This window comes from Sciurus carolinensis, chromosome 6, assembly GCF_902686445.1.
Source record: "Sciurus carolinensis chromosome 6, mSciCar1.2, whole genome shotgun sequence".
Lineage (NCBI taxonomy): Eukaryota > Metazoa > Chordata > Mammalia > Rodentia > Sciuridae > Sciurus > Sciurus carolinensis.
Window position 1 is genome coordinate 79,237,481 of NC_062218.1, and position 23,944 is coordinate 79,261,424.

Here is a 23,944-nt window from a genome sequence, read left to right on the forward strand (position 1 = left end):
ACAGTTTGTTTCATCCTGTGAGTGTAGTAGTTTTGAAAGGCAATGGTGATTTACCCGAATATCATTTTTATGCTTAGCCTCAAGCTAGCTACTACTCTCAGCTTCATTGAATGCCTATCCCTCTGAAAGTATTGGGATTTATACTAGGAAGATTCAGGAGAAGCCATGTGTAGCATCATTTGTAAGAATATGCATACAATTCCCCATCACTCCTCTGTCAACCAAAAAAAAAAAAAAAAAAAACCAAAGCATTGCACATAGGAAAGGTTATTTCTTTTGTATTTAATGCAGTGAGTATGTTGTCAACATTATCATTGAACTAAACATCTGAAACTTGATAACAATGAAACAAAACTAGTCATATGTTAATGGTTACTGTTCACTAAATATATCTGAGGTTGTAGAATATCAGGCTTATACACATCTGAGTAGACATTGTCAGCGCAGAACATAAATCTCACACAAGGTATAATCAAAAGTATTTCAAATTATCTCATCAGACTTTCTATAGTAACAACTTCATGAAGTAATGTTTTAGCAACAAACTGATGGTATGCAGAGGTAAGCATGTCATTTTAAACATGATGCACTAAATAGAGCATATTAAGGTCAAAGCCTTTCTGTAGAAAGATAATTTAATTGACATTCTTTCAAGCATAGTATATAAACAGATCAAAATAGTTCTATTATAAGAAATAGTATTTAACAACATATCTCTAAAATAAAAATACTTTTAAAAATCAGCTTTGATGAGATTAAATTTATTTAAAGAATCTTCCTTTAGCATGAAATATATATTTTCTGCTTTTCTACATTTTCCAGCATAATCCCCACCTTCACCCTATCCCAGTCTGTTATTAAGAAAGTAGTGCAAAACATTGTCTGCAGCAGTTTCAACTGAGCTAAAATCCCCTACCAAGTCAGGGACATACGATTCTCACTGCCCAAATGATTTCTTTCTCCAGAGGTACGTTCCCTTGATATACCAGGGAGACAGGTATAAAAGCCACTGTAAGAGTCTTGGGAATGCAATTTTTAAATACAGATTCTATGGTAAGTAGTGAAACATTTTTAAAGGCAACCCCCAAGCAGTTTATTTTACAAAACAGGTTTTCATGCATTCATATTATCAAGAATTATTTTTTTCATAAATGAATGTAATGAAACACTGGCCTATCACTTAGCACACTGCATTCTCCTCTACATTAAAATTCACACTAACAAAGTCATAGTATGCATTAAAGCATTTCAGGACCTTAATGAGAAAGCAAGTAATTTTTTTTCTGTGAGAACATTTGAGTATTAAATATTTTTAGATGCACAAATATATAATTTGATACCAAAAGCAATATGGATTTATTTTGCTAGTATTTTTGACAATTGAATTGGGTTGCTAATTTACTAACTTCGGTAGATAAAAAATTCATATAGGCAATCATTTATAAACCTGGCAGTATTTATGTTACATAGTCCTGGAGAGATTTTCAGGTCTTAGATGGAATGATAGAAGGTTTATAACTTTTCTTCACAGAATCTCAGATTCTCTTGAGGGGGTGAATATACCTGCACTCATTAGTTTAAAATCAACCTATTCATACCTAAGTAATTTGCACAGGAGTGAATGCCAGGATCTAAAGACAGGATCTACATTAGATTGAAATACATCCTTTCCAATTCAGGCTTTGGGATTTTCCCTTTCTTGAAATGTATAAAACATAGAAAAATGTAATGATTACCTTTCAGATAAAAAATAGTCACATTTAAGAAAAACTTTAAATCTACATAAAATTTAAATGTTGATTTGATTTTAATCAGAGCAGATTTAAGTATTTAATCTAATATTCTGGTTCTTCTACTTGTAACTAGAGAAGTGTGTGTCTTCCAGTGTTATCACCCTCACATTTGTTCTTTCAGTGTGTTACATTATTATCCATAGCTATAACAAGACTTTCACACAGCAGTAGCTAAACCCTTATCAAGTTGAGTCTGTACAATAGAAGTATATTTTCAAAGACATATACCTTTGTACAATATTTACAAAGTCTATCATGATAAAAAGGCAAAATAAATAAAAAGCAGAAAGAAAGGAAATGCTGCTGAGGCTGAAGGCTTTTTCTTTTATCTTCCCAAACAGATGCTGGTCTCCTCAGTGCTGAGAGCTGGCTAGCCAAGATTGTTTTTCTTCCTTTTATATGGGCTATGAGAAGGGTCTGGTTTCAGTTCTTGGTATTGCACCTGTTTAAACAGAGTTCAGAGAAAAACTGGTCAGGTGGCCACTTTCTGGCAAAGGAAGGAAAAGCAAAGGAATGAGAGACTGCTTGGGGGGAAGAGTGCTCACTCTAGAGGCTGTATGGGATCTACAGCTGGGATGCACAAAACAATAGGAATTATAGAGCAGGAGTCAGAAAGGAAATCCTGCCAAAAACTTCATGAAACCCTGATGTGAACTTTGGTCATGGGCTAGGTCTTTGCTGACCATAACACATTAAAAGCAAAACCATCTCAATCTGTTTGAAAGAGTTGGATAATGGTTCTTTGCAATTTACTGTTACCTACTGTTTTAATCCCCATCCAGCCCATTCTCATGCAGATCAAATGAAAGCTGAACTGACACAGGAAAAAAGTTATCAGCTATAACTAACCTTCAAGATTTTGATAAAAAACACCTTATTCTGAAAATAGTTGATGGTTTAATGGACTTTAACCTTAAAGAATTTCAAATAAGTTTTTTAAATGTGCCCCATTCTTTAAAAATTAGCTTCCTCCCCCTCAGTGAAATCTAAAATATGCATCTTTAAAACTAATTTAATTGTGCATACTCTAGAAATAAATGTCTTTTGTCTTACATGTCCACTGACACATTTTGCTCTCATCAAATAATATTCCTATTTTCTATCCTCAGGTCATGATGAAAAACTCCCGCTGAACTAGTTGAAGGAGGATTCTCCCTGACATGTCTGGTAGGTTCTTTACTCAGCATATTTTCATTCTTAGTCACCATTTTTTGCTAAATTTTTCTTGGATAACCCTTCAAGTTGAGTAAAGTCCTGATTGGTAAAATCTTCCACAATCTTTATTACCTTTACTTGGCTCTTCTAAAATCTTTTACATTGAAAGGATATAAAAGTTAAAATCCAGTGCCATAATGCATCGAAGTAATAATTATACATACCACTTGGACATCTGAAGGAACTCTGGAAAGGAAGTCAAGTAGTTCATTGTTATCAATTGCATATGGACTCCGAAGTTTTTTTGTAAATTTATTGATGCCTAAAAAAGTGATAGGTCAGACATTATAGAAATTTCCAAAATTTGAAATTATACAGAGCACATGTCTGGCAAAAGTGTTACAGTGATTTGAAGGTCTAACTTGTATGCTAGCCTTCAACCTTGACTGAGTAAACCAACACAGCTTGGTTTCTCCTTCCTCCCACTTTCGTGGTTCTCCCCCTTTCCCAACTTAGCTGCTACTTTTTCTCTTCGCACATTTTATTTTCAGTGAGAAAAGCGTTCTGTTTTGGAAACAAATGGGCATACCTATAAAGACCGATAAGGCTATGATGAAAATTGTCTTCCTGCATTTTGCGGTTGAGATTATTAAGGCAGGAAACCTACTTGATTGGTTTTCCCCTTTTCAAAAGATACATCTTTTTGTGGGGAGGTTTTGCAGTTAAATAAGCTTCTAGCAATGCCTAGAAGACACATGACCTTGATTTTTTTTCAAGCCTCAAGAGGGGGATTGTTGTACATGAAATCATCACACTAGTAAAAAACTGAAACATAAACTAGACCATCACAACTCTTTTTCATGGAGTTAATTCAGAATGAAATGGAATCTTGACTTAGGTCTCTGTCTCCCCATGTAAGAACTATATCTTACATTTCTGGCTAATATTTCAGCAATTATCTACCACTAAAAGAATAGTCTTGTTTTATTTCATTTGATGAAAAAAGAGACGCAAACACATTGTCTAAAATTACTTTTATGACAGCCAGCCAGTGATGCCCCACAGGTTACGTAACCAGATGTTTGCCATGACCTCCAGTTTCTGAGAACCTGGGGAAGTAGGTTGGGGTGGTGAGGGTGTTTGTCACCAATGGTAGCAGAGATTGCTTGGCAAGTTTGACCTTAACTAGGTTGTTAATAAGCTACCACACTTGATACTCTACCCTAATTCCTTCAATAATAGGACATCTGCTTTAAATATCAGAAAGGAACAACAGATAAGGACTTGAATATACAATTGGAAATAAGAATATGGTGGAAATGCCTCTTCCCTTCTATAGTATCTTAATTGAATTTCTGTAAATTGTAGGAATTAAGATAGGAAAAAGTAATCATCACCCTCCCCCCAGTGTTTAAAAGTGACGATAAGGGGTTAGAGGTCCTACTCAAGATGGGCCAAAAAAGAATATGGAAATAGGAATCTTAAGAGTAGAGGCCTTGGCAACATCAGACCTCAACTCACTTTATTCCAGAATATTTCTTTTAAGGTCTTGAAAATAGAGAATTAAAAACTCCCTTTGATCTCTTTCCTTTCAGTGTAAGCATGTTTTCTGAAGTTAAGATCCATTTGTATTCTTTGCATTTTACTTCAGCAATCTTAGATGTGTATGTATGTAGACAAAGACAAGTATAGACTTACTCTGCCCCATCTTCTTTATATATATCATTATTGTTGTACTTTTGTATGTTAGGTCTTAAAGACTAAAAAGGGGATTTTTCCAAACCAAGAATTTTGTCAAGAAAAAAGGGGAAAAAAAACAAATTATAAAGAATGCTGAAATCAATTACCTCTTAAATAGAGCTAGGTACATAGGAATTGTTAGCATGCAGCAAAATTGCATTAAAATTTTAGACTTAACAAAATCACTTTCAAGTAGCTTTTCGTAGAAACATTTTTGTTCAATACACTTAAAGCAAGTATTTTTGTTCCTGAGAAGCCTGTAAATGCCAACAACCCTTTTCCTGAATCCTAAAGGTGACCTGTTAAACAGGCAGCCATATACAATACCATGTTCCCATACATATCCACAAGATAAAGTACTACAGCAAAAAACGCATATTGTCCTAAATGCAGCATATGGATTGAAATGCTTGTTTGTGTATAAGTGGTAAAAATAAATCAGAACAATATCTAGACAAAGCTATACTTTGATATATGAAGAATCTGCACGACTACATGTTTATAGTGTGATAGAGCCTATGGTGCCAGATAAGAAAAATGCATTTTGCAGGTAGACCTAAATCTTTATACTGTTGTGATTTTTAACTGACTTGTCTCATTTCGTCACAGAATAGCCACATTACCATAAATATGGTGAACTACTGACAGTATAACTCATCCCTTAAAAATAGTATTCTTAGCAGGTAAGACACTTTAAAAAAAATAATAAATAAATAAATAAATAAGACTTTTTACTTACCCCAGACAAGGACAATGTATCTTAGTGGAATGAAGTACAGGATGACTGTGAACACACAGAGGGCTACAATGGCCAGCCAGCTTAAGAATGGAACAGTCCAGTTGAAAGTACTGAATGAAAAATGAATACATCAGCAATCTGGACACTTCACACCTTTTTCAAACAAAGATTAAAATAAACATGATTCTGACTAATTTGGAACCTAGTCAGTCTGCATTTTTTCTGGAGTAGAAGCCAAGTGTAGTAGACTTATCAGAGGACACAGGTTAGTCATAATCTACTCAATTCCATGAATATATAAAGACCCAGGTAAAGGGTCTTGCTACCACCTTCACCGGATTGTCCTTAACAACTTCATAGTCTAATCATTTTGCATTCTTTGAAATCTCTGTACTAGTCACCTTTCAGAGAGGAACTAACTTTCTATGTTGCCTGACTCTTCAGCACAATGGTTTAGTGAAAAAGAGCCATTGCACTCTTTGGGTGACTCCCCACATGGTAAAAATATTTGTTTTTCTACTGCTAGAACTAGTACCCAGCCTTGTTTTCTTTAAATTTTTTTTTTGAGTGGAATGCCCTTGGGCCACCATTCTTCCTTCTACCAGCCTTCAGTATTTCCCACATTGGGAATAAAATGTTTCCAAGAGTTGTCTATAGACAGAGATCCTATACTTTGATGTAAACCCTCTAAATTTTATAATTCTTACTCAGCTGTGTTTCAGATGGAACTGGAAATAAGGGGGACAGAGCAATTAGCCTTGTAAAGCTTTATCTGCTATCATTGCCCTTCTTCCCAGAAATAGATAGGTAATTAAGAAATAAAGTCAGCATTGCCTATTATTCTCCCTCTAGCACTTTGGAAGAGAATGGTACATGATGGATTTGTAGGATAAACTGTGAAAAGGGAGTACAAACTGGAAAAGTGTGCCTTATAGTAAGTAGCACAGGGCTGATGGGTCTGTAGTACTGCTATACTGCTGGTGATTGATAACGTGGAGGACTTGGTCTGAGAGGGCTGCAAGACTAAGTATTAACGGTAAGACATGATAAAAGCAGAAACAAGATCAATGAACAAAAGTAGGGGATGTTACAAGAAGTAAGGAGATGGGAAGTAATTTAGTGGAACAAAAAGGAAAATGAAGGCAAAAAAGGTGATGTAGAACATTTTTTAAAAGAATATAGAGAATCAGGGAAATGAAAGATGGAAAGATTATTGTCTTTTAAGGTTTCTATGCAGAAGTTCTGTGGTGAATCTCAGAAAACAAAATTGTAGAATAAATAGAAATGTATGGAGCCTCTGGGTTAGGCATACAAATACATTACTATATACAGATACACCATTACATTCTTTGAAATCTCTTTAATGTTCTGTAGCAAAGAGGAACTAGCATATTGTGTCTACTGAATCTAGCACAATGGTTTGATGAAAAGAGCCATGAAGTTAGGAGATCTGTGTTCAAAACCTAGATTCTGTTATGTGATTTTAGGTGAGTGAACCTCTGTAACCCTAGGTTATCTCCTTTATAACATCAGGATAGCTTCTGTTGTGTCAAGGAAGACTGGTTGTGATGGCAGCATGTTTATGTGAATCAAGGTGATTAGAGCTAATCAACTTCAGGCGTCTAAAGTATGTCATTTCTTCCAGTGAGAAGGGTTCAAGACAGTTCAGAAAATATGAAATTGTACACAATGTAGATAAATACATCATTCTTCTAATTTCCTGTTAATGCATGTTATAGTCATTTGGAGTGGGGTTGAGCAGTTTTGATCCAATGAAGGGCAATTGCTATGAAATTTTCTTCCTGTACTGTACCTCAGCTTAACACGAGTTGTTCCTTAGCTTTGTGTCATGTAGCTTGCTTTTTGTGTCTCCCTAGGTTAACTGTTGCCTAAAATTGTCCTAATAAAAGATCCAAAGTTGGATAAGTCTGCTGTCTTGTTTTCAATAACCCTTGAATTCTTGGCTTTTCCATCTTTGTTTTTTTTTTTTTTTTTTTTCTCTTATGGTCAGAGTGAGCATCCTGTGGTTGTGTCAGTAGGTAAGGTTCATGCTTTCCTTCCTTGATGGACACCTGTGCTTCCCTTGCTTCTGCCTGCTTGTGGAGAGAACAGAAGGCTTTCTTTCCTATGGCTCAGTTCAGAGCCATCCATCACACTACTCCATGTGTGAGGGCACTGGCACTTCACTCAGAAAACCTTTCTTCTGGGCAGCCCCACTGAAGGACTCCCTGTGTTTTTCTTACTCCTATTGGAAAGATAAATGGCAAAGAATCCTCACCACTGTAGCTAGTGTTAGGGAAAAAAGCTTGCCCTTTTCTGTTTCTACATTTTGCATTATGGAATCTAAATCTAGAATATGCTCTTCCCCAAAAAAGAGTTGCAATTCAAGAAAGTTCTGGAATGATTATTTAGTAACAAGACATGGTATTTATAGAGGCTTCATTTTGTGCTTAAAGATCACTTCTGAATCTGCTTTCTGGATGATGTTTTTAATCTTATGTGACCCCAGGGGAACTTTGCTTTTTCAGTATCCAAAATATTGTTGTGCAGAAGAGATGACTCGTATAAGACTTAATTGATCCTATGCCATATTCCTATAATCAGCATGGAAAGTTCTACAAAGCCCAGGTTCTCCCAAGGCTGGTCCACCTCTAAACTCTGATCATATCCCTCAGCTAGCCATCATGTTCTCTAGCCAAGCATCTGTTCTGACACCTCCCACCATTCAGTTACAAAAGAAGCTTTCTTCCCTTCAGTTGTTCACTAGTCTGATCTCAGAGCTGACCCATGGTCTTCTGGTATAAATGAGAGGTTTCCACCACATATCAGTACATGATGTACTCCAGAGAAAGTAAAAAAAAATGCCCCAAACTTAGGACTTCACACTGTGCTTCAGTGGATAGGGTACAGAAGATAGGGAACATTCTTAGAAATAATACAGAGAGAAAGGAGGTGAGAGAAAAGGTATAGGAGTGAGTCTTTAAAAGTCCTAGACTGAATGTTGTTTAGGGGCACACTTGCAAGTGAGAGGGAGGCTGTTCTGATACAATATAAGAAAGTAGAAACTCAGCACCTATGCATATGTGGAAATGTATTTTAAAATTATACAGAATCAAATGCATTATCCCTTGCAACATGAAAGGAACCAGATGAGTGACTCACACCTTTGGTTTAAATAATTTACTTCTTTCAAATTCTGTGTATGTCCAAGGATCTAAATCTGTAGAACACTTTTGGTTATGAATAATAAAGATTGATATATGAAACTAAGAAAACTAGGCTTATCCAGCCAGATACATAGCACCCCTTCTTGACTAGATCATGAACACAGGCCAGTGTCATACAGTTTACTAATATGAGACCTTAACATATCTTCAACTCATAACCAATTACTGTAAATCCATCTTATTGTTTTCTCTAAGTAAACTTTTTGTCGGGGAGGAGCACTGGAGATCGAACCCAGAGGCACTTTACTAGCTACATCCCCAGCCCTTTTTAATTGTTTACTTTGAAACAGAGTCTCACTAAGCTGCCCAGGCTTACCTTGAACTTGGAATCCTCCTGCCTCAGCCTCCCAAGTTGCTGGGATTATAGGCATGTACTACCATACCCAGCTATTTTTTAAAAGTATATTAGTAAATAAAACAGTAAGATTAAGAAAGTAAGTTTCTTAATTTTATGTTAGTTTTCAATGAAGCTGTATGTCTAAAATAGGATTCCATTTTTAAGTGTAAAAAATTGAGGATATTTCTAAATGACAAAAGTTTATTTCATTGATAATTATGATCCTAGCTATTTATACTAAAACATATGAGTTTGGGGCTGGGCATGGTGGCACATGCCTGTAATCCCAGTGGACTCCGGTGGCTAAGGCACAATTTCAAGAACAGCCTCAGCAACTTAGTGAGGCCCTGTCCCAAAATAAAAGATACAAAGGGCTGGGGATGTAGCTCAGTGGTAAAGCACCTCTAGGTTCATTTCCCCAGGGTGGGGGACAAGGGAGGAATGGAGTGTAGGAATATTTCTGTAGGTGTTATCCGTAAAATATATTTTTAAAAATTTAGAGTAACTTGAAAATACACCTAGACCAATAATAAAATGCAGGTGTCTTCATTACCTGAAATCCTCATTTAGCTTGGTTTATTTTTTTTTTCTATCAGGATTGCATATTCCATTTAAGAACAAAGTCTTTCACTGTGAAAAATGTGCTAAAATTTAGGACGGTGTTATTTCTTCAAAGCTACAAGTATGACTTCTTTCCAACCAATATGTTCTAAATTTCAGGGAGGAAATTGACAGAACTTTCATAAAACCAAAGACTGGCAGAAACAGTAAATAATGATGAAACTGAGCAATAGATCGCCCAGAAGGAGTGCGTCCTGCCAAAAAGAATGTGGCATCTCACCCTTCAAGAAATAAATGGACACCCTGTCCCACAGAAGGCCAGGGCTTGCATGTCAGCATCACTCACTTCTTTATCCTTTCGCCAAAGGAAGCCACTTCGTCTAGGATGTTCTGGACACTCACACATACCTCCTGGATGGCATAGATTTTATTTATAAATCCCTTTTTTTCACTGTCCTAAAATGCAATAAAAAAAGAAATTCTGTATGAATAAAAGATACTCTTTAGTGCTAGAATTCTTTGCATTGTTCCTCTCTTACATTTTAACTTTATGTACATAGATGGATAATTGGAGCTTATGAAAATTTCAAGATACTAACATGAGGAAGAAAGGTATCCAGCATCATAGACCTGTGCTGCTATGAAAATCATTGCAACAGAAGACTTGAATTCTTTTGTTCTTATCCTGATATACAGAAACATTGTGGGAGTTGGGGAGAGGGTGTGAGAGAGAGGACAGATCTCAAAATTACCAAACCTGGATTTTGCAGTGACCCAGGACCCACCAAGTCTCTACTTAGCAAATCCAGTTTTCTTGCCCCTGTCACCCAGAGACCCAAGTTTGGTTGTGGCTCCAGATATTTCAACAGCAGAAAATTCTGGGTACAAATGAGACCTGTGAGCAATGAAAACTGCAAAAAAAATGACAGACAACTGAAATCCTTAAAGTTGACACTTCCTAGATCAGATATACACTGAGCTTCATCACCCACTGAAAAGCAATACTCTTACTCAGTAGCATATACTATTAGTCAAGGTTCTAACTAAATCCCCCCCCCTTTTTGTTTTACATAGTTCATCTTAAAACTGGTAGAGAATTTAAGCAAAACTGGTGCACCCCAGGGAATAGGTGGGGATTGAGCACAAAGCACCCAGAGAGTGGTGTGAGCCTAAGAGAAATGTGCATATTTTGTAATTTTAGACCCAGAAGAAATAGTGGTGGCCTTTCACGATTGAAAATTCTGCTTAGTAGCCTGGCATCACAGGCACTTGCCTAGGCTGTTTGGTGGAGACCATCCAACCCTGATTCCATGACTCCATTCCTCCATGCCAGCTTGAATATCTATGGAAATGTAGATCCAATTTCATTACTTTAACTTCTTTTGAGCACTTGCATAGTATGCCAGAATACTTGAGACCTCATGTGGCAGTCAGTGCTTGCTGAAAGCAGCCAGAAAGCTAGAATAATAATGTCATGTTGCACATTTACATACTGACTTTCATTTCAGAAGAGTCTAAAGCACTTTACACTGAACACTTGGCCAGGGCTGGCATCCTGCCACCCGGAAACCAAGGACAAGTGAATCAAAGGTATGTGTGCATCCTCCAAGGACAATGCAGTATGCTGGGACCAAGGACATGAAGCCAGTTTTATAATAACTTGATCTTCAGTAGATATCAATTACTTGCCACTTTCATTTTATACTTAGTTCCCATGGGAGATATTGTCTACATTATTCATCTTGCTTGTGCTGAAACATATTTTCAAACAATGAGGTAAATTTGAGACACAAAAGTCCCATAACAGTATGGGAAGCAATTAACTACTCTCAGCATTCCCCACTATCATCAAAATGTACCCCTCACTTGTCATGGTAGATGTGGATGCATCTTTTTCCCCTCTCCATTTAATAAAACAAAATGCATTAATTTTACCTATGTTATTGTACACTTTAGAATGATATGAATAACCAGTGACTCTTTGTTCTTTCTTTTGTAAACAACTACAGAGTTGGTCTACATGATCCTTAAGTGTTCTCATCTCCATTATCAACTAATTCATTTATGTACATAAAGCAAAGTGCTTTTATAAGCGATTTTTTCTGTATTTAGCAAAGTCAATTGGAGGACTGGAGGGGTGGGTATATGTCAGTGGTAGAGTGCAATACTCAGTATGTGCAATGTCTGAGTTCAATCCCCAGCACCATAAAAAAGAAAAGTGAATCAAAACATGCTGATTGTACAATGAAAAATCTGTTGAGAATAAGAACTTTTAGTTCAAAATTAGGTAAGAAATATAATTTTTTTCCAGTTTGAATGCAATTTCAAGCAAATCCTAATGTTTGGAGAGAATCTGATGAAATGTTTCTAAAATTTGTTGGGAAGAATAAATGGGTACAGACAAGAAATTTTTATAAAAGAGAAATAATAAGGCATTTGGTGGACCACTTACCTAAGTAATTAAAGTTGAGATGTGGGCACTCAGAGATTGGTATATAATGAGGCGCCATCATAAAGAGGGAATTGTTATGTTACTAAGCAATTATTTAACTATTTGAAGAAAATTATATTGAATCCTACCTTAAATAGAGTCTCTAACATATTTGAGATGACCCATTATCTACCTCAGTATTTATTTCAAATAGCTCCAAATACATCCTAGGTTAATTTTGAAAGCTAAAACTAAATTATAAAAAAAAAAAATAGGTAAATTATTTACTCACCTCGGAATAGGAAAGAACTTTCTAAACATAAGCAGTAGAAGATGACAAGGAAATACTTGATAGTAATATTTATATAAAATCATATCAAATCATAAATTTAGAAGGCTGGAGCTAGTATAACTTAGTAGTATAGTGCATGCTTAGCATGTGTGAGTTCCTGGTTCAATCTGCAACACCACCAAAAATTTTAAAGTCCAAGTAGGAAAAAATTTGAAACAAGATGACAAACGATGGAATATTTCCAATGAGTTCAATAAACATCTGAAAATTTTTTCATTGCGGTTTTGTTTGTAATCCCAAAAATAAAGGTTGGGATTAATTGTGAAATCAGAAAGTATTTGGAGTATTTAATGACAACAATGCTTATGATATAATAGAAATAAGAAGTAGGAAGCAAATGTGATATAATCTTTTTTATTTTTATTTTAATTTTTTTGGTACTGGAGATTGAACCCAGGGGTGCTTAAACACTGAACCACAACCCCAGCCCTTTTTATTTTTTGAGACAGAGTCTTGCTGAGTTGCTTAGGGCCTGCCTCACTAAGTTGGTGAGGCTGGCTTTGAACCTGTGATCCTCCTGCCTCCAGCCTCTCAAGTCTCTGAAATTATAGACACGGGCCACTACACCTGGCAATATAATCCTATTTTTTTAAATGGCCATTAGGGAAAAATGAAGGGAATGTGTAAAAATACTCAGATAATGGAAGTTTATCCTCTTTCTACCTTCCTGTAATGATCCAAAGTCTGAAATTAAGGTTTTACCTTCATAATCAGAATATTTTCCTGATTTTCTCCAATATTATTGAAGGAAGATAAATAGAAGAAATGGTTTAATTAGAAATTATGGAGCATGGTTTTACTGTAGTATTTTAATGTGTTTTTGTATTTTTATAAGTTAAGTAATTTGGGGGAAGAAATATAAATCAGTGTTCATTAAGCACTATAAATTGCTTTTTAAATAGCTCATATCATTCCTCTCAGCCATCCTACAAATATTTTTCTCCACTCTACAGAAGAAGAAACTGAAGTTCAGGGAAATTTGACAGCTTGGATTGGGACTGTAACTGGTCAACTTCAGTCTGTTCTTCAGACCATAACATACGATGTGACCATCCTATTTTATCCAGGAAGTTTTCATTTCCTCCCTAGAATCTAGTAAGATAAAGAAGAAGAAAGAATTTGAAAATGTTCAGAAACTTTTCAGATAGCGTCATCTACCCTTAAGACTCAATCATGCAGCTAAAATCCAGAAACTAGATTCAAAGGTGGAAAGTGAACAACATGTTAGAAACTATCAGATTTGATACTTAAAGGATGCACAAATATTTAATATGGAAACTTCATTAGTAGGATGTGTCATGTAAGGTATCTCCAGAGACTGTTTTCAGTAGATACTTAGATGTATGATTATTGGTTAAAATTCTTTAAAAATCAGCTCACTCTTAATTTTCTTTGTTTCTCCTGAACTCTCAGCCCACTACCACTCCTTGTCTGGCCACCAAAAGACAAAAATAAGATGGTCTCTCTGTAATGTTGGCTAAGTTTTGGAATGTTGGCAAATGCTTAAAGGTAAAAATTGTATTTTAAAATCTCTTTCATCAAATTCTCTATTCCTCTACTGTGGTCTCTAACCAATGAAGTAATTACTCTTTATATACAGTATATGACCCAAAAACTGCAATGGGTAATGGAATTTCTCTGGGTTACATTCCACTATTTCATACTTTTTTTCTCCTCATGCTCAGTACTTTATTAGTTGAGAATAAATTGGTACATTTCTTTTATTGTTGTTTTTGCCTTCCTTTATAAACCAGCTTGGATGAAAGAGATATCATAGGGTAGTTAATCATCCAAAGGCCTGGTAGTGACACTGGTTTCTTTAAAAAATGCATTAGTAAGATTACTTTTGAAGATATAAAAGAAATTACCCATAAAAACAGTTATAACTATAAATCTAAGATCATGTGAGATTTATATTGCACAACTATTTTAATTCTGTACATTTTTAAAAAACTTACTAGATTTTAAATAGTCCATTAAATATCAATAACTACAAAACTTGAATTAGTGATTCTCTAATATTTGCCTCTTAGTACTATTACATATCACAGAAAGTCAAGCTAGATTCTGTCAAAGAAGTAGCTACTTTCTAGCTTTGAGATCTTTAGGAAAATCTAAAGACCCAAGCAATTAATAGGAATTCCTTACATATTTGGAAAATCCTGTTCATTGACTTCTAAGCCAAAATGACAGATGTCCCCTCCCCACTTTCATTGATTCTGTTCTGAATGGGACCAAGAAGCCAAAGTGATAGGCATCTGGGATGTACATTCTGGGACTGGTTCCTCATGCTGAGCTGCATCCTGCCTCAGCCATTAACGCATTTAGGGGCCCTGCCAAATGGTCATTGTCAACCTGCGGATATCATAGAAAGTGAATCTGTTGAATGCCTGGGCTGTATTGCTTAGTTAGTGGTTACGTAGAATATGTTTGTTCCAAATATTACTATTATAAAATTAATTAATTTTTTTCACTATCCAAGCTTGAGAGAGTGTCTTTAGAGTGAAAGGGAGGAGTTATTAAATTTTATATCAGGATAATGAACATAAAATAGAACTGTGCCAACAAACCAAGGCATATGGTCACATTATTTCTTGGGGGATGTATTCAGATTTAAGATAATGCTACCCCAAAGAGCTAATCTTGATCATTAATTTTGCTTCTTCCTAAAGTTTTGCTGTATAACCTCTGGCAAAAGGTCCTAAGGTTGATATTTGCTGAGACATAATTAGTTTACCACTGACTACAAGCTCTTCTGTGGACAAGTATAACTTCACTAAGCATGAAGTCTAGAATTGTGCTTGGAATATGTTTGTTTCCTATTATTTATTTTCTATGCTAAAGATAGCTTTGGTCCACCACTTTTTCTAGTTTATCAGTAAAATGTCACTCAGTTCTATACATCTAACCTATGGAAAATACATTAAATATGACACATAGATTAGATAAAGGTACATGAAGAAGTGATCAAATGTTTTCTCTGTGCCAATATTCCTTCTTTTCAGATGTAAGAAACTGCATTTCAGCCCAACATCTAGAATTCTGAAATTCTCACAGAGAGCAGCTTGGCAACTCTGAGCCCCTTGGCTACTAAATCTTATCTAAGTGTCTTACTCAATTCTTACTATAGCAAATCTTATCCAGTTTACTTGGTGCCTTGGCTCTTCTCCCCATACTATCCTTAAAAAGTAGGAATCTTCCATTGAGATACTGGATTCTGAAAGATATGTATGGTTAAGAGGCTAGATGGACACCATTTAACAAGACAGTATATTTTTTTCTTAAAAGAGTTTTTAAAAATATCTATATTTCAGGGTTATAGGAGAACTAAATTAAATAAAATGCTACATATAAAGCTTCTAGAATAATTCCTAGTACAAATAAACTATAGTAGTAGTAATACAATTGTGGATATATTCCTTAAGTTTTTAAAAAAGAATTGAACTTATTTTTATTCATTTTGGCTTATACTAAAAACAAAATTCGGAAACAATAGAGGAAATTTCCAACTATAAAGTCTTTAATTACATGTTAGTTTTGCTCTAGATGACCCACTGTTGACCTGCCAGAATTTTGTTCTAGATGACCCACTGTTGCCCACCAGATTCCATTTTAGACAGTGATGGTAGATTCTTTATGTTACATTGAGAAGATCTCTTTTCCTCCCCACCGCCTTTTTGTTGTTGTTGTTTTCCTTCCAGAATAAATATTTGCCTGATCTTAGTTTTTTTTTCCTAACTCCCTTGCAAAGTAACTTTATGTTTTTCAGTGCTTATTTTCTGCAATGCCATTTGTAATAGAATTGTTACACATTTACATTTAACTTTAAAAATGATTGTAAAGTTACAAGAATTTAGAAAGAAATATCACCTGTACTAGACAGGTTTTAAAAGTCTTTTTTTTTTTCTGGTACTGAGGATGAAATCCAGGGGCACTTTACCATTGAGCTACATTCCAAGTTCTTATTTTTTTGAGACAGAGTCAATTTGTGGAGTGTCTCGCTAAGTTGCTGAGGCTGACCTCAAACTTGAGATCCTCCTGCCTCAGCCTTCCAAGTCACTGAGATTATAGGCATGTGCCACCATGCCCTGCCAAAAGTAGTCATTTTTAAATCACAGCTGATGCTCTGAGTGTTATGATGAGAACTAGACAGCAAAGAATAGAGAAAAAGAAAATAGAACGAAAGGAAGAAAAAGAAGATAGGACAAAAGAGGAGAAACAGGTCAAAGAGAAAGGGAAAGAATGAAAATTTGGAGAAGACACTCAGGAGAATGAAGATTCTGGGAGAGGTAGGGGTGAATTTGAGCAGGGAAGATTAGATATCTTAGATTAGAAACAAAAATGACATATCTTTAAATAAAACAAATACTTCCTAACCATGTTAAACAAAAATTATTACCTGTAAAAGAATGTATGTAAAATACTTATTTTTTTCTAATAAATGCAAATAAACATTACAGAAGGCCTGCATAGAGGTGTAGATACATCTGTTGTCTGGGGAAAGTTCCCTGAAGCTAAGTATTTTAGACCCCCTCATCATGTTAGGGCCTAAGGAAGGTGCAAATATTCCCTAGGCCTAATGATTTAAGAAAACTTCTAACTGTCCTGCAAGTATTTGACAACTCTTAGATGGGAACTATACATCATTCTCAAAATCTTTGACTCAGTCTCCTTACCAGCAGGCAGGAAGTGCACCTTCTAGAAAGGGACCTTGTAGATGATCTGTCCAGGCTTTTGTCCCAGGAGAAGCTCTGCTTTCTGATAAACTCCAGGTGAAAAGACCAAGAGACTTGGCTCTGGACTAACCTTGATAAAAGCCACACAGAAGCTCTGAGGCTGCTGTTCCCAAGTAACCAAAGAGAAACATAAATAACAAAAGCTACTGTCATCTAGAAGTGCTGGGATAAGAATTTGTGGGATAAGAATCCCACAAATGTGGAAAGCATAAGATTACAGTGGCCAGCGACAAGTCATTGCCTGTCCTTAGATCTTATTTGGAAAAAAAAAAAAAAGAGAGAGAAAAGATTAAGTAAGGTGGGTCCTGAAATCCCTTCAGGTTAGATTTTGCCCTTTTACCTGATAAAATAGCAAGGGCTTTGGAATAACCTCTGTCTCTCAGAATCATTTGAAAGATTTCAAGACTTTGCTGGTAGGTGCAAATTATCCTGCTGTTTCTTATAGCTGCAGTCATAGAAACATGGAAATTGTTTCTGAATCCTAATAACAAATGCTGGGCTAAGTTTTCTTTATTCCAACTTCTAATGAAAGCATTGTGAATGCCTATGTTTGTTTTTAAAAGCCTCTTTTGAAAGGGTTTCATTTTCAAATGTGTGTTTAATATGGTTTAAGTTCAGATACAGAGCTGGGAGGACATTTGAGAGGGTAGAGAAGACTGTAGGTATTCTATAATTCTAGATGAGCATAATCTTATTTAGAAGATGATTAAATTTCTGAATAACTGGCTCTATTGCTGAATGGTTCAAATACTGCCTCTCACATTTCCTTAGCTACATGGTTTTGAGCAATTTATTTGACTTCTTCATCTGTAAAATGGGGGAAAAAATGGTTAGAAAATTATCTAAAGCATTTGCCACAAACATGGAACATAAATATTCCAAAACTAGTCATTAATATTATTAACAATTTTCAGGAAATACTATAACCTTTAAATGTTAATTTTTATTAAATCTTAATAAATAAGGTAATTTTCTCCCTTATTTATAACTCTGGATTATTATTTTATGTTTATATGTTGTCATATGTATCTTCTTATATTATCCTTACAACAGTCACCCAAGGTGACCCAAGTTATTCTTATTTCCTGCTTGAGGAAACTGAAGGCCTATAGTCTTAAGTCCCACATGTCTACCATAATTTGTGCTCACATTCTCCTTTGGTACTTGCAGCTATATTTTTGTATGTTTATGTTTTTACCTGAGATGAGATTTGAAAACTGGCATCTGAGTAGAAAGGCTATCTGTTTACAATAGTCCTTACCCACTAAAAGTAGTATGTCCTCTTCGTGCCACTTGTCATACTCATGCAAGACACATGCCATTATCATATATATCATGTGATTTTTATCTGTCAGTGCTTACACAAGTAAAACATTCCATTAGAATTAGTGTTTTGTTCCTCAACAAGCCTCATGACTGAACCAGGGTAAAATATTTAATCTTAAACAGTACAAGCTCTGTAGCCAATCTACTTTCTAGTGCAGTTTTTGTTTTTGTGGTGCTGGTGATCAAACCCAGGGTCTCATACATGTTAAGCAGTCAGTGTACCACTGAACCACTCCCCTTCACCATTAGTGCAGTTTTTTATCAAAAAAAGAATCCTTCTAATATATAACAAAAGGACATAAACACAAGGTGTGGGACATTCAAAGTTTTTCTTAGATTTCATGTAAAAATAATCATTTACCTTTTTAGGACTCCATGCTTCATAAAACACTTTTATCTTTCTATTTGAGATGGCAGTGGCAGGTGGTTCCCCCATTTTACAGATAAGGGAACTGAAGCTTGGAAAGCAAAGATGTCATAACTAGTTGAAAAGAGTTCTCAGCATTGTAATCCATGTCTCATGAGTGAAAGGGGCTTCTTTTAGGTTACTGTCAAAAAGCCATCAAGTCACACATGATATTTTTTTACTACATTGTTTTAGATATTTAAGCTTGGCTCTTCCCAAAAACTGATCTTGAATCATAATCAAATTGTGTGAGAAAGGAATCATATTAGTATTATAAAAACAATGTTCTTTGTGATATCTCCAAAACCAAGTAAGAATTACTTTGTGAAATCCGGAGGCTATTTTTCTTTACAAATATTTTACAAGACAAACTTGTACCTTTCTAAAAAGGCACATCTGTTATAAATTATAGAAAGAGAGAGAATCACCATCCTTTCTCCCATCTGAGCTTAAAAGAGATTTGTTGACATATTCTAAGGCCAGCATAGACAAAACAGCACAGGAAAGAGGAGGCGGTCAGCAGGACCAGGGTTTGGCTTTGTTTAAACTAATTCCACATGCCCCGTGAACCATTAGCTGTTTTTTATTTCCTGCTCTAAAGATCTGTAGTGAAAATAATCTGGGATAGGGAAAAGCTGCGCTTATTTTTTTTCCCCAACAAGATGCTGTGTTAGCAAATAGAACATATGAGCCACCTTCAGCAAACCAAGGTCTTTAATAATCCATTTTTCAAACACTACTGGTATTTCCTTTCCAAACAAAGATGGACTGTGACTGGAATCAATTTCATCATTTGTATGGTTGCAATTGCCAAGTTTCTGGAAATAATCGCCATTTAAATACTGGATAATATTTTTTATATGAAGCCAACAACAGTTTTATTGCTATTTAATTTCCATGATTTGTTTGCCTGTTGTACGTTTTCAGTGTTCTCAGAACATGACGTTTGTGGATAGGGAGAAGTCTTAAGAACAAATCAGGGAAAAAAGCAATGTTGAAGTTGTGTTAATGGCCCGACTTGAATCCACCAAACAAGGGAAATGAACATTAGGAAAAAATTTGCTCCACCATTTTGGGCTTTTCACCCTCAGTTTTCCTATAAAAGGCATAACAATAATAATAACATCACCTACCATTTTCAGACTTTAGCATAATGTGGAAAATCAAGAATAGGACTGAGAACTCGATTGTCCTCCTTAAGGGTTCTTCAGCGAAATGCAACAAAACAAAGGTAATGTCAGTAATAAGGGACTTAGCAAATCTGGAGGGAAGTAGGCCATCTTTCTGTATTAATGCCATGTGTAGCAAAAACCTGAATAACAACTTTGTGCTCTACAGGATATTACTGATATATAGAGCAGGCCTATCCTCTTGACTCTTTCCTTACTGCAGACTAAATCACTAAATCAGGCTCATTCTGAGGTCAACATAGAAGAAAACACCAAAGGCCCTCTCTTTATAATTATAACACTGTTGAGAACTTATTATATGCATGATGGTCTGTCAATGAATTTGGGGGTTGGTCAGCAGTAGAGTGGGAAAGGGCAAGATAAAGATGGTTATCAACTTGAAAGAGTTTCAAAGTTTCACACTGGCTAGCTATTACTTTAATAGGATAAAATAAGTCCTTTAGAAATGATAGTTTACTTATCTGCATTTAAAATTCCTGTATGTAAAATAAAAGTAGAATGGACATGAATTGAAGGTATAATGTACTTTCCTAATCAGCTATATGGATGATGTGAACCTAAGTCCTGATGTGTTTTATGAAGTATGTGACCATGTATAGATTACTTAACCTTTCAGATACTCAGTCTCCCCATTAGTAAGATAGAGACAATGTCTAGTAGTACTGACAAATTGTGTGCAACTGATGCATTCAAGGATATTCACCAGGAATGGTCATGCACACCTACCTATAATCCCAGCTATTGGGAGGCTGAGGCAGGAGGATTGCAAGTTCAAGGTCAGTCTAGACAACTTAGTGAAACCTTGTCTCAAAAAATTAAAAAGCGTTGAGGATGTAACTCTGTGGTAGAGCACTTGCCTATCATGCTGCAAGGTCCTGGGTTCATTCCCCAGTACCACACACACAGAAAACACACACACACACACACACACACACACACACACACATTGTTTCCTTCCACCAATTGTCTTTCTTCCCAAAAGGTAGTATTTTCCTGTTTTGAAGTCTTTTCCCATTTTTCTAAAATTTATATTGAGAATCCTGCTTATCAGGTAATTCATTTTATTTACATCCCGTATCCATTTGAGCAATATTCTGTTTAGCTAAACCTCTTAATAAATATTAATTGAATAAATGAACATCAATTAAATATCAGACACTATTATAGGCTCTGGGAATGGTAGGCTCCAGGAAACAGTGATATGCAAGACAGCACCAAACAAACACATAAATAAACAACAAGAAAAACAGTAGAAAGTAAAAAGTGCAGTGAGCCGCTGATCAAAGAAACATGTTCTGGAGAGGGACCCAGTGGTCAGGGAGGGCTGCTCCAAGGATGAACTCTGTAGTTGAAAAGTAGGTGTTTTGGTCAGGAAAGCAATAACTCCTCTAATTCTTTCAAATGAGATTTAATGCAGAGAAGTGGTTATATGGATGACGGAAAAAACTGAGAACCAAATAGAGTGTGGCAGACTTTGGCAATGTAGGAAGCCATTGTCAGAAGGAGGTTATGCTACTGGAGTCTAGATACTAGACCACATAGCCTGACCATGTGACAGAAGCCAAGCCATGGAGGGCTTAGCAATATTTAAGATTATGGAGGGATCTCTCTTTTGGGGAGGTGAACCACAGACTCAGCCACTTAGACAATACTAGAAAATGCCCCCAGAGACCAAGAGAAATAACAGGGACTTAGGGGAATTGTCCTGGTTTTTCTCCGTCTTCCCTCTTTCTAATCTTCTTTTACTGATCTGAGGATGAAGAGAAAAAGAGCAAGCTTGAGAAAAGGTGGATGAAGAGTTGTATTTGGGCAAAGAAAAAGTGTGAGGTGCCTGTTGGATACCCAGGAGGTGAGAGCATTAGGTTGAAGGATGTATGAGTCAGGTAGGAGATACAGATTTTCTGAAAGTCCTTGGTATTCAGAAGGTCCTTAATGTTGAAATAGGAGACACTGAGGTAAGGAATATGGACAGAGAATGCCAAAACAGCCCTGGGGCCCCGCAAAACTTAACTATTGAGCAGATAGGTAGGAACTAGCAGAGGAGACTGAAAAAGACTGAAGTAGGAGGAAAATTAGAAGGCACTATGGAAGTCATAAGAAAGGATTTTTTTAAGTTGTAGATGGGCACATATCTTTATTTTATTTTCACATGGTGCTGAGGATCAAACCCAGGGCCTCACACATGCAAGGCAAGTGCTTTTACCACTAAGCTACAACCCCAGCCCAAAAGGAAGTATTTCAAGGAGGGAAGGATAACCTCCCAAACTAAGAGTTCAATAAAGACAACATAAAAATGCCAATGGATTTGGCAAATGTATTATGTGACCTTAAGGAGCAATTTCAGCTGAGTGGGGGGGATGGAAGCTTTGGATGGATTTAGCAGAGTGTGATTGCAAAGTGGACACACTCACGGTAGACACCCATCAAAAAATTTTGCTGTGAAAGGTTGCTAAATCATGAGGAGAGAGCTGGAGTACATGTGTGTGGAATCAAGAGGCTTTTTTAAAAGATAAATACTAGAGCCTTATAACTCCAATTAGGATTTGTAGCTTAATAAAATTCCTAGGTGATTCATATGCACATTAAAATTTGCAAAGAGTTATCCTAGAGTATATTTACTTGTTTTTGAATGACCCAGCAGTACAGAGGAGAATGAATGTTACAGAAAATGAGGACTAACTTCAGCTGCCATTTGCAAAGGAATGAGAAAGAGGAAGAGGCAGGGATACCTTTTCCCCAGTGACCAAAGGAAAGGGAAAAGAGTGGTGAAGATCAAGGAGGTCTCAGCTTTGGTGTTAGGAAGATGCAAAGACCTGAGAGATCTAATTGCTTCTGTTTTTCTCAGTGATACAGAAGGCAAAATCAGTAGCCAAAAATGAGCAGGACAAAGGCTGCTGGAGACCGCAGGTGTGAAGCTGTTCATTGGGGAATACCATTTTCCCTCTCAGGGCTGTTCCCAGGCCCTGTAGGGTGATTTATATAAGTACTACGCTGCCATATTTGCTATTGATTTTGCATTTCAGGCCCTTCCACTGCCTTAATAATATTAAGAGTTTTATCTATCTTTCCTATCTTGTCTTTTATTTAACCCTCTTTTATAAAACTTATTGTATCATTGAAAAGTCTAAATCAATGTCTTATTTAATAGCAAGTAATTGCTCCTCAATTGAAAGAGAAGACCCTTCTTATGGATGAAGACTACCTGCCTCTCCAGGCACTGCCCTGCCTCAGCAGAATGATGATTCAGCCTGTGCCAGGAGCAAAACCTAGCAGTTGTCACAAAAGAACGAGAAAATATGCTTTTTTTCCTCCTCACCAGTTCTTGCTTTTTATTGCTGAATTTTTTTTTTTTTTTTTTTTTCAGTACTAGGGATTGAACCCAGGGTTACTCTAACTTTGGGCTACATTCCCAGTCCTTTTTGTTTTTATTTTGAGACAGGTCTCACTAAGTTGTCCAAACTGGCCTTGAGTTAGGGATCCTTCTGCTTCAGCCTCATGACTCATTGGAATTACAGGCATGCACCACAATACTTGGCCTGGCTCTTGATTTCTAAGAACCAAAACAGTTCTTTGATAAATAACTGGATTAACAATCTAGAATTTGGCCACATCACTGATGATTTAAATTTTGTTCCATTTTGCTAGCATGGTAGCAGAAAATTGCTATTGCCACCTGAATGATATTGCCTATCTGGGAATTTATTTGCTGCTATTCTGAAGGGTCTTTATTGACTTCTGGAATCATTCACACACTGCTAATCATAACAAATGGGAAAAGGGATACCATGGACCCACTACAAGCTGTTCTAGGTTTAGTAAAGCATGTTGTCCTTGCCCTGGTTCTTCAAATAAATAAATATCACTCAACTTATATGTACTGAGTGGACCTTTTACTCCAGTCTTATTTATGCAGGAGATTCTGGCATCAAAGGATAAATTGTTTTCTGTGCA

General features: G+C 36.0%; 1 protein-coding gene across 11 annotated transcripts in view; it reads right to left on the reverse strand.

The window, feature by feature from the left end:
• Nucleotides 1–268: 268 nt before the first annotated feature.
• Mctp1 (multiple C2 and transmembrane domain containing 1) overlaps nt 269–23,944 on the reverse strand; it is a 553,559-nt gene continuing 529,883 nt past the window's right edge. For 9 of the 11 annotated variants that reach the window (XM_047555764.1, XM_047555771.1, XM_047555769.1 and 6 more), the window contains 4 exons: nt 9,899–10,008; nt 5,428–5,537; nt 3,173–3,270; nt 269–2,235 (listed from right to left, as the gene is read on the reverse strand). In XM_047555764.1, the coding sequence (XP_047411720.1) occupies nt 2,164–2,235; nt 3,173–3,270; nt 5,428–5,537; nt 9,899–10,008 (390 nt within the window). In that variant the 3' untranslated portion in view covers nt 269–2,163. The remainder of the gene's footprint in view (nt 2,236–3,172; nt 3,271–5,427; nt 5,538–9,898; nt 10,009–23,944) is intronic. The other 2 variants (XM_047555772.1, XM_047555766.1) reach the window with 1 other exon arrangement.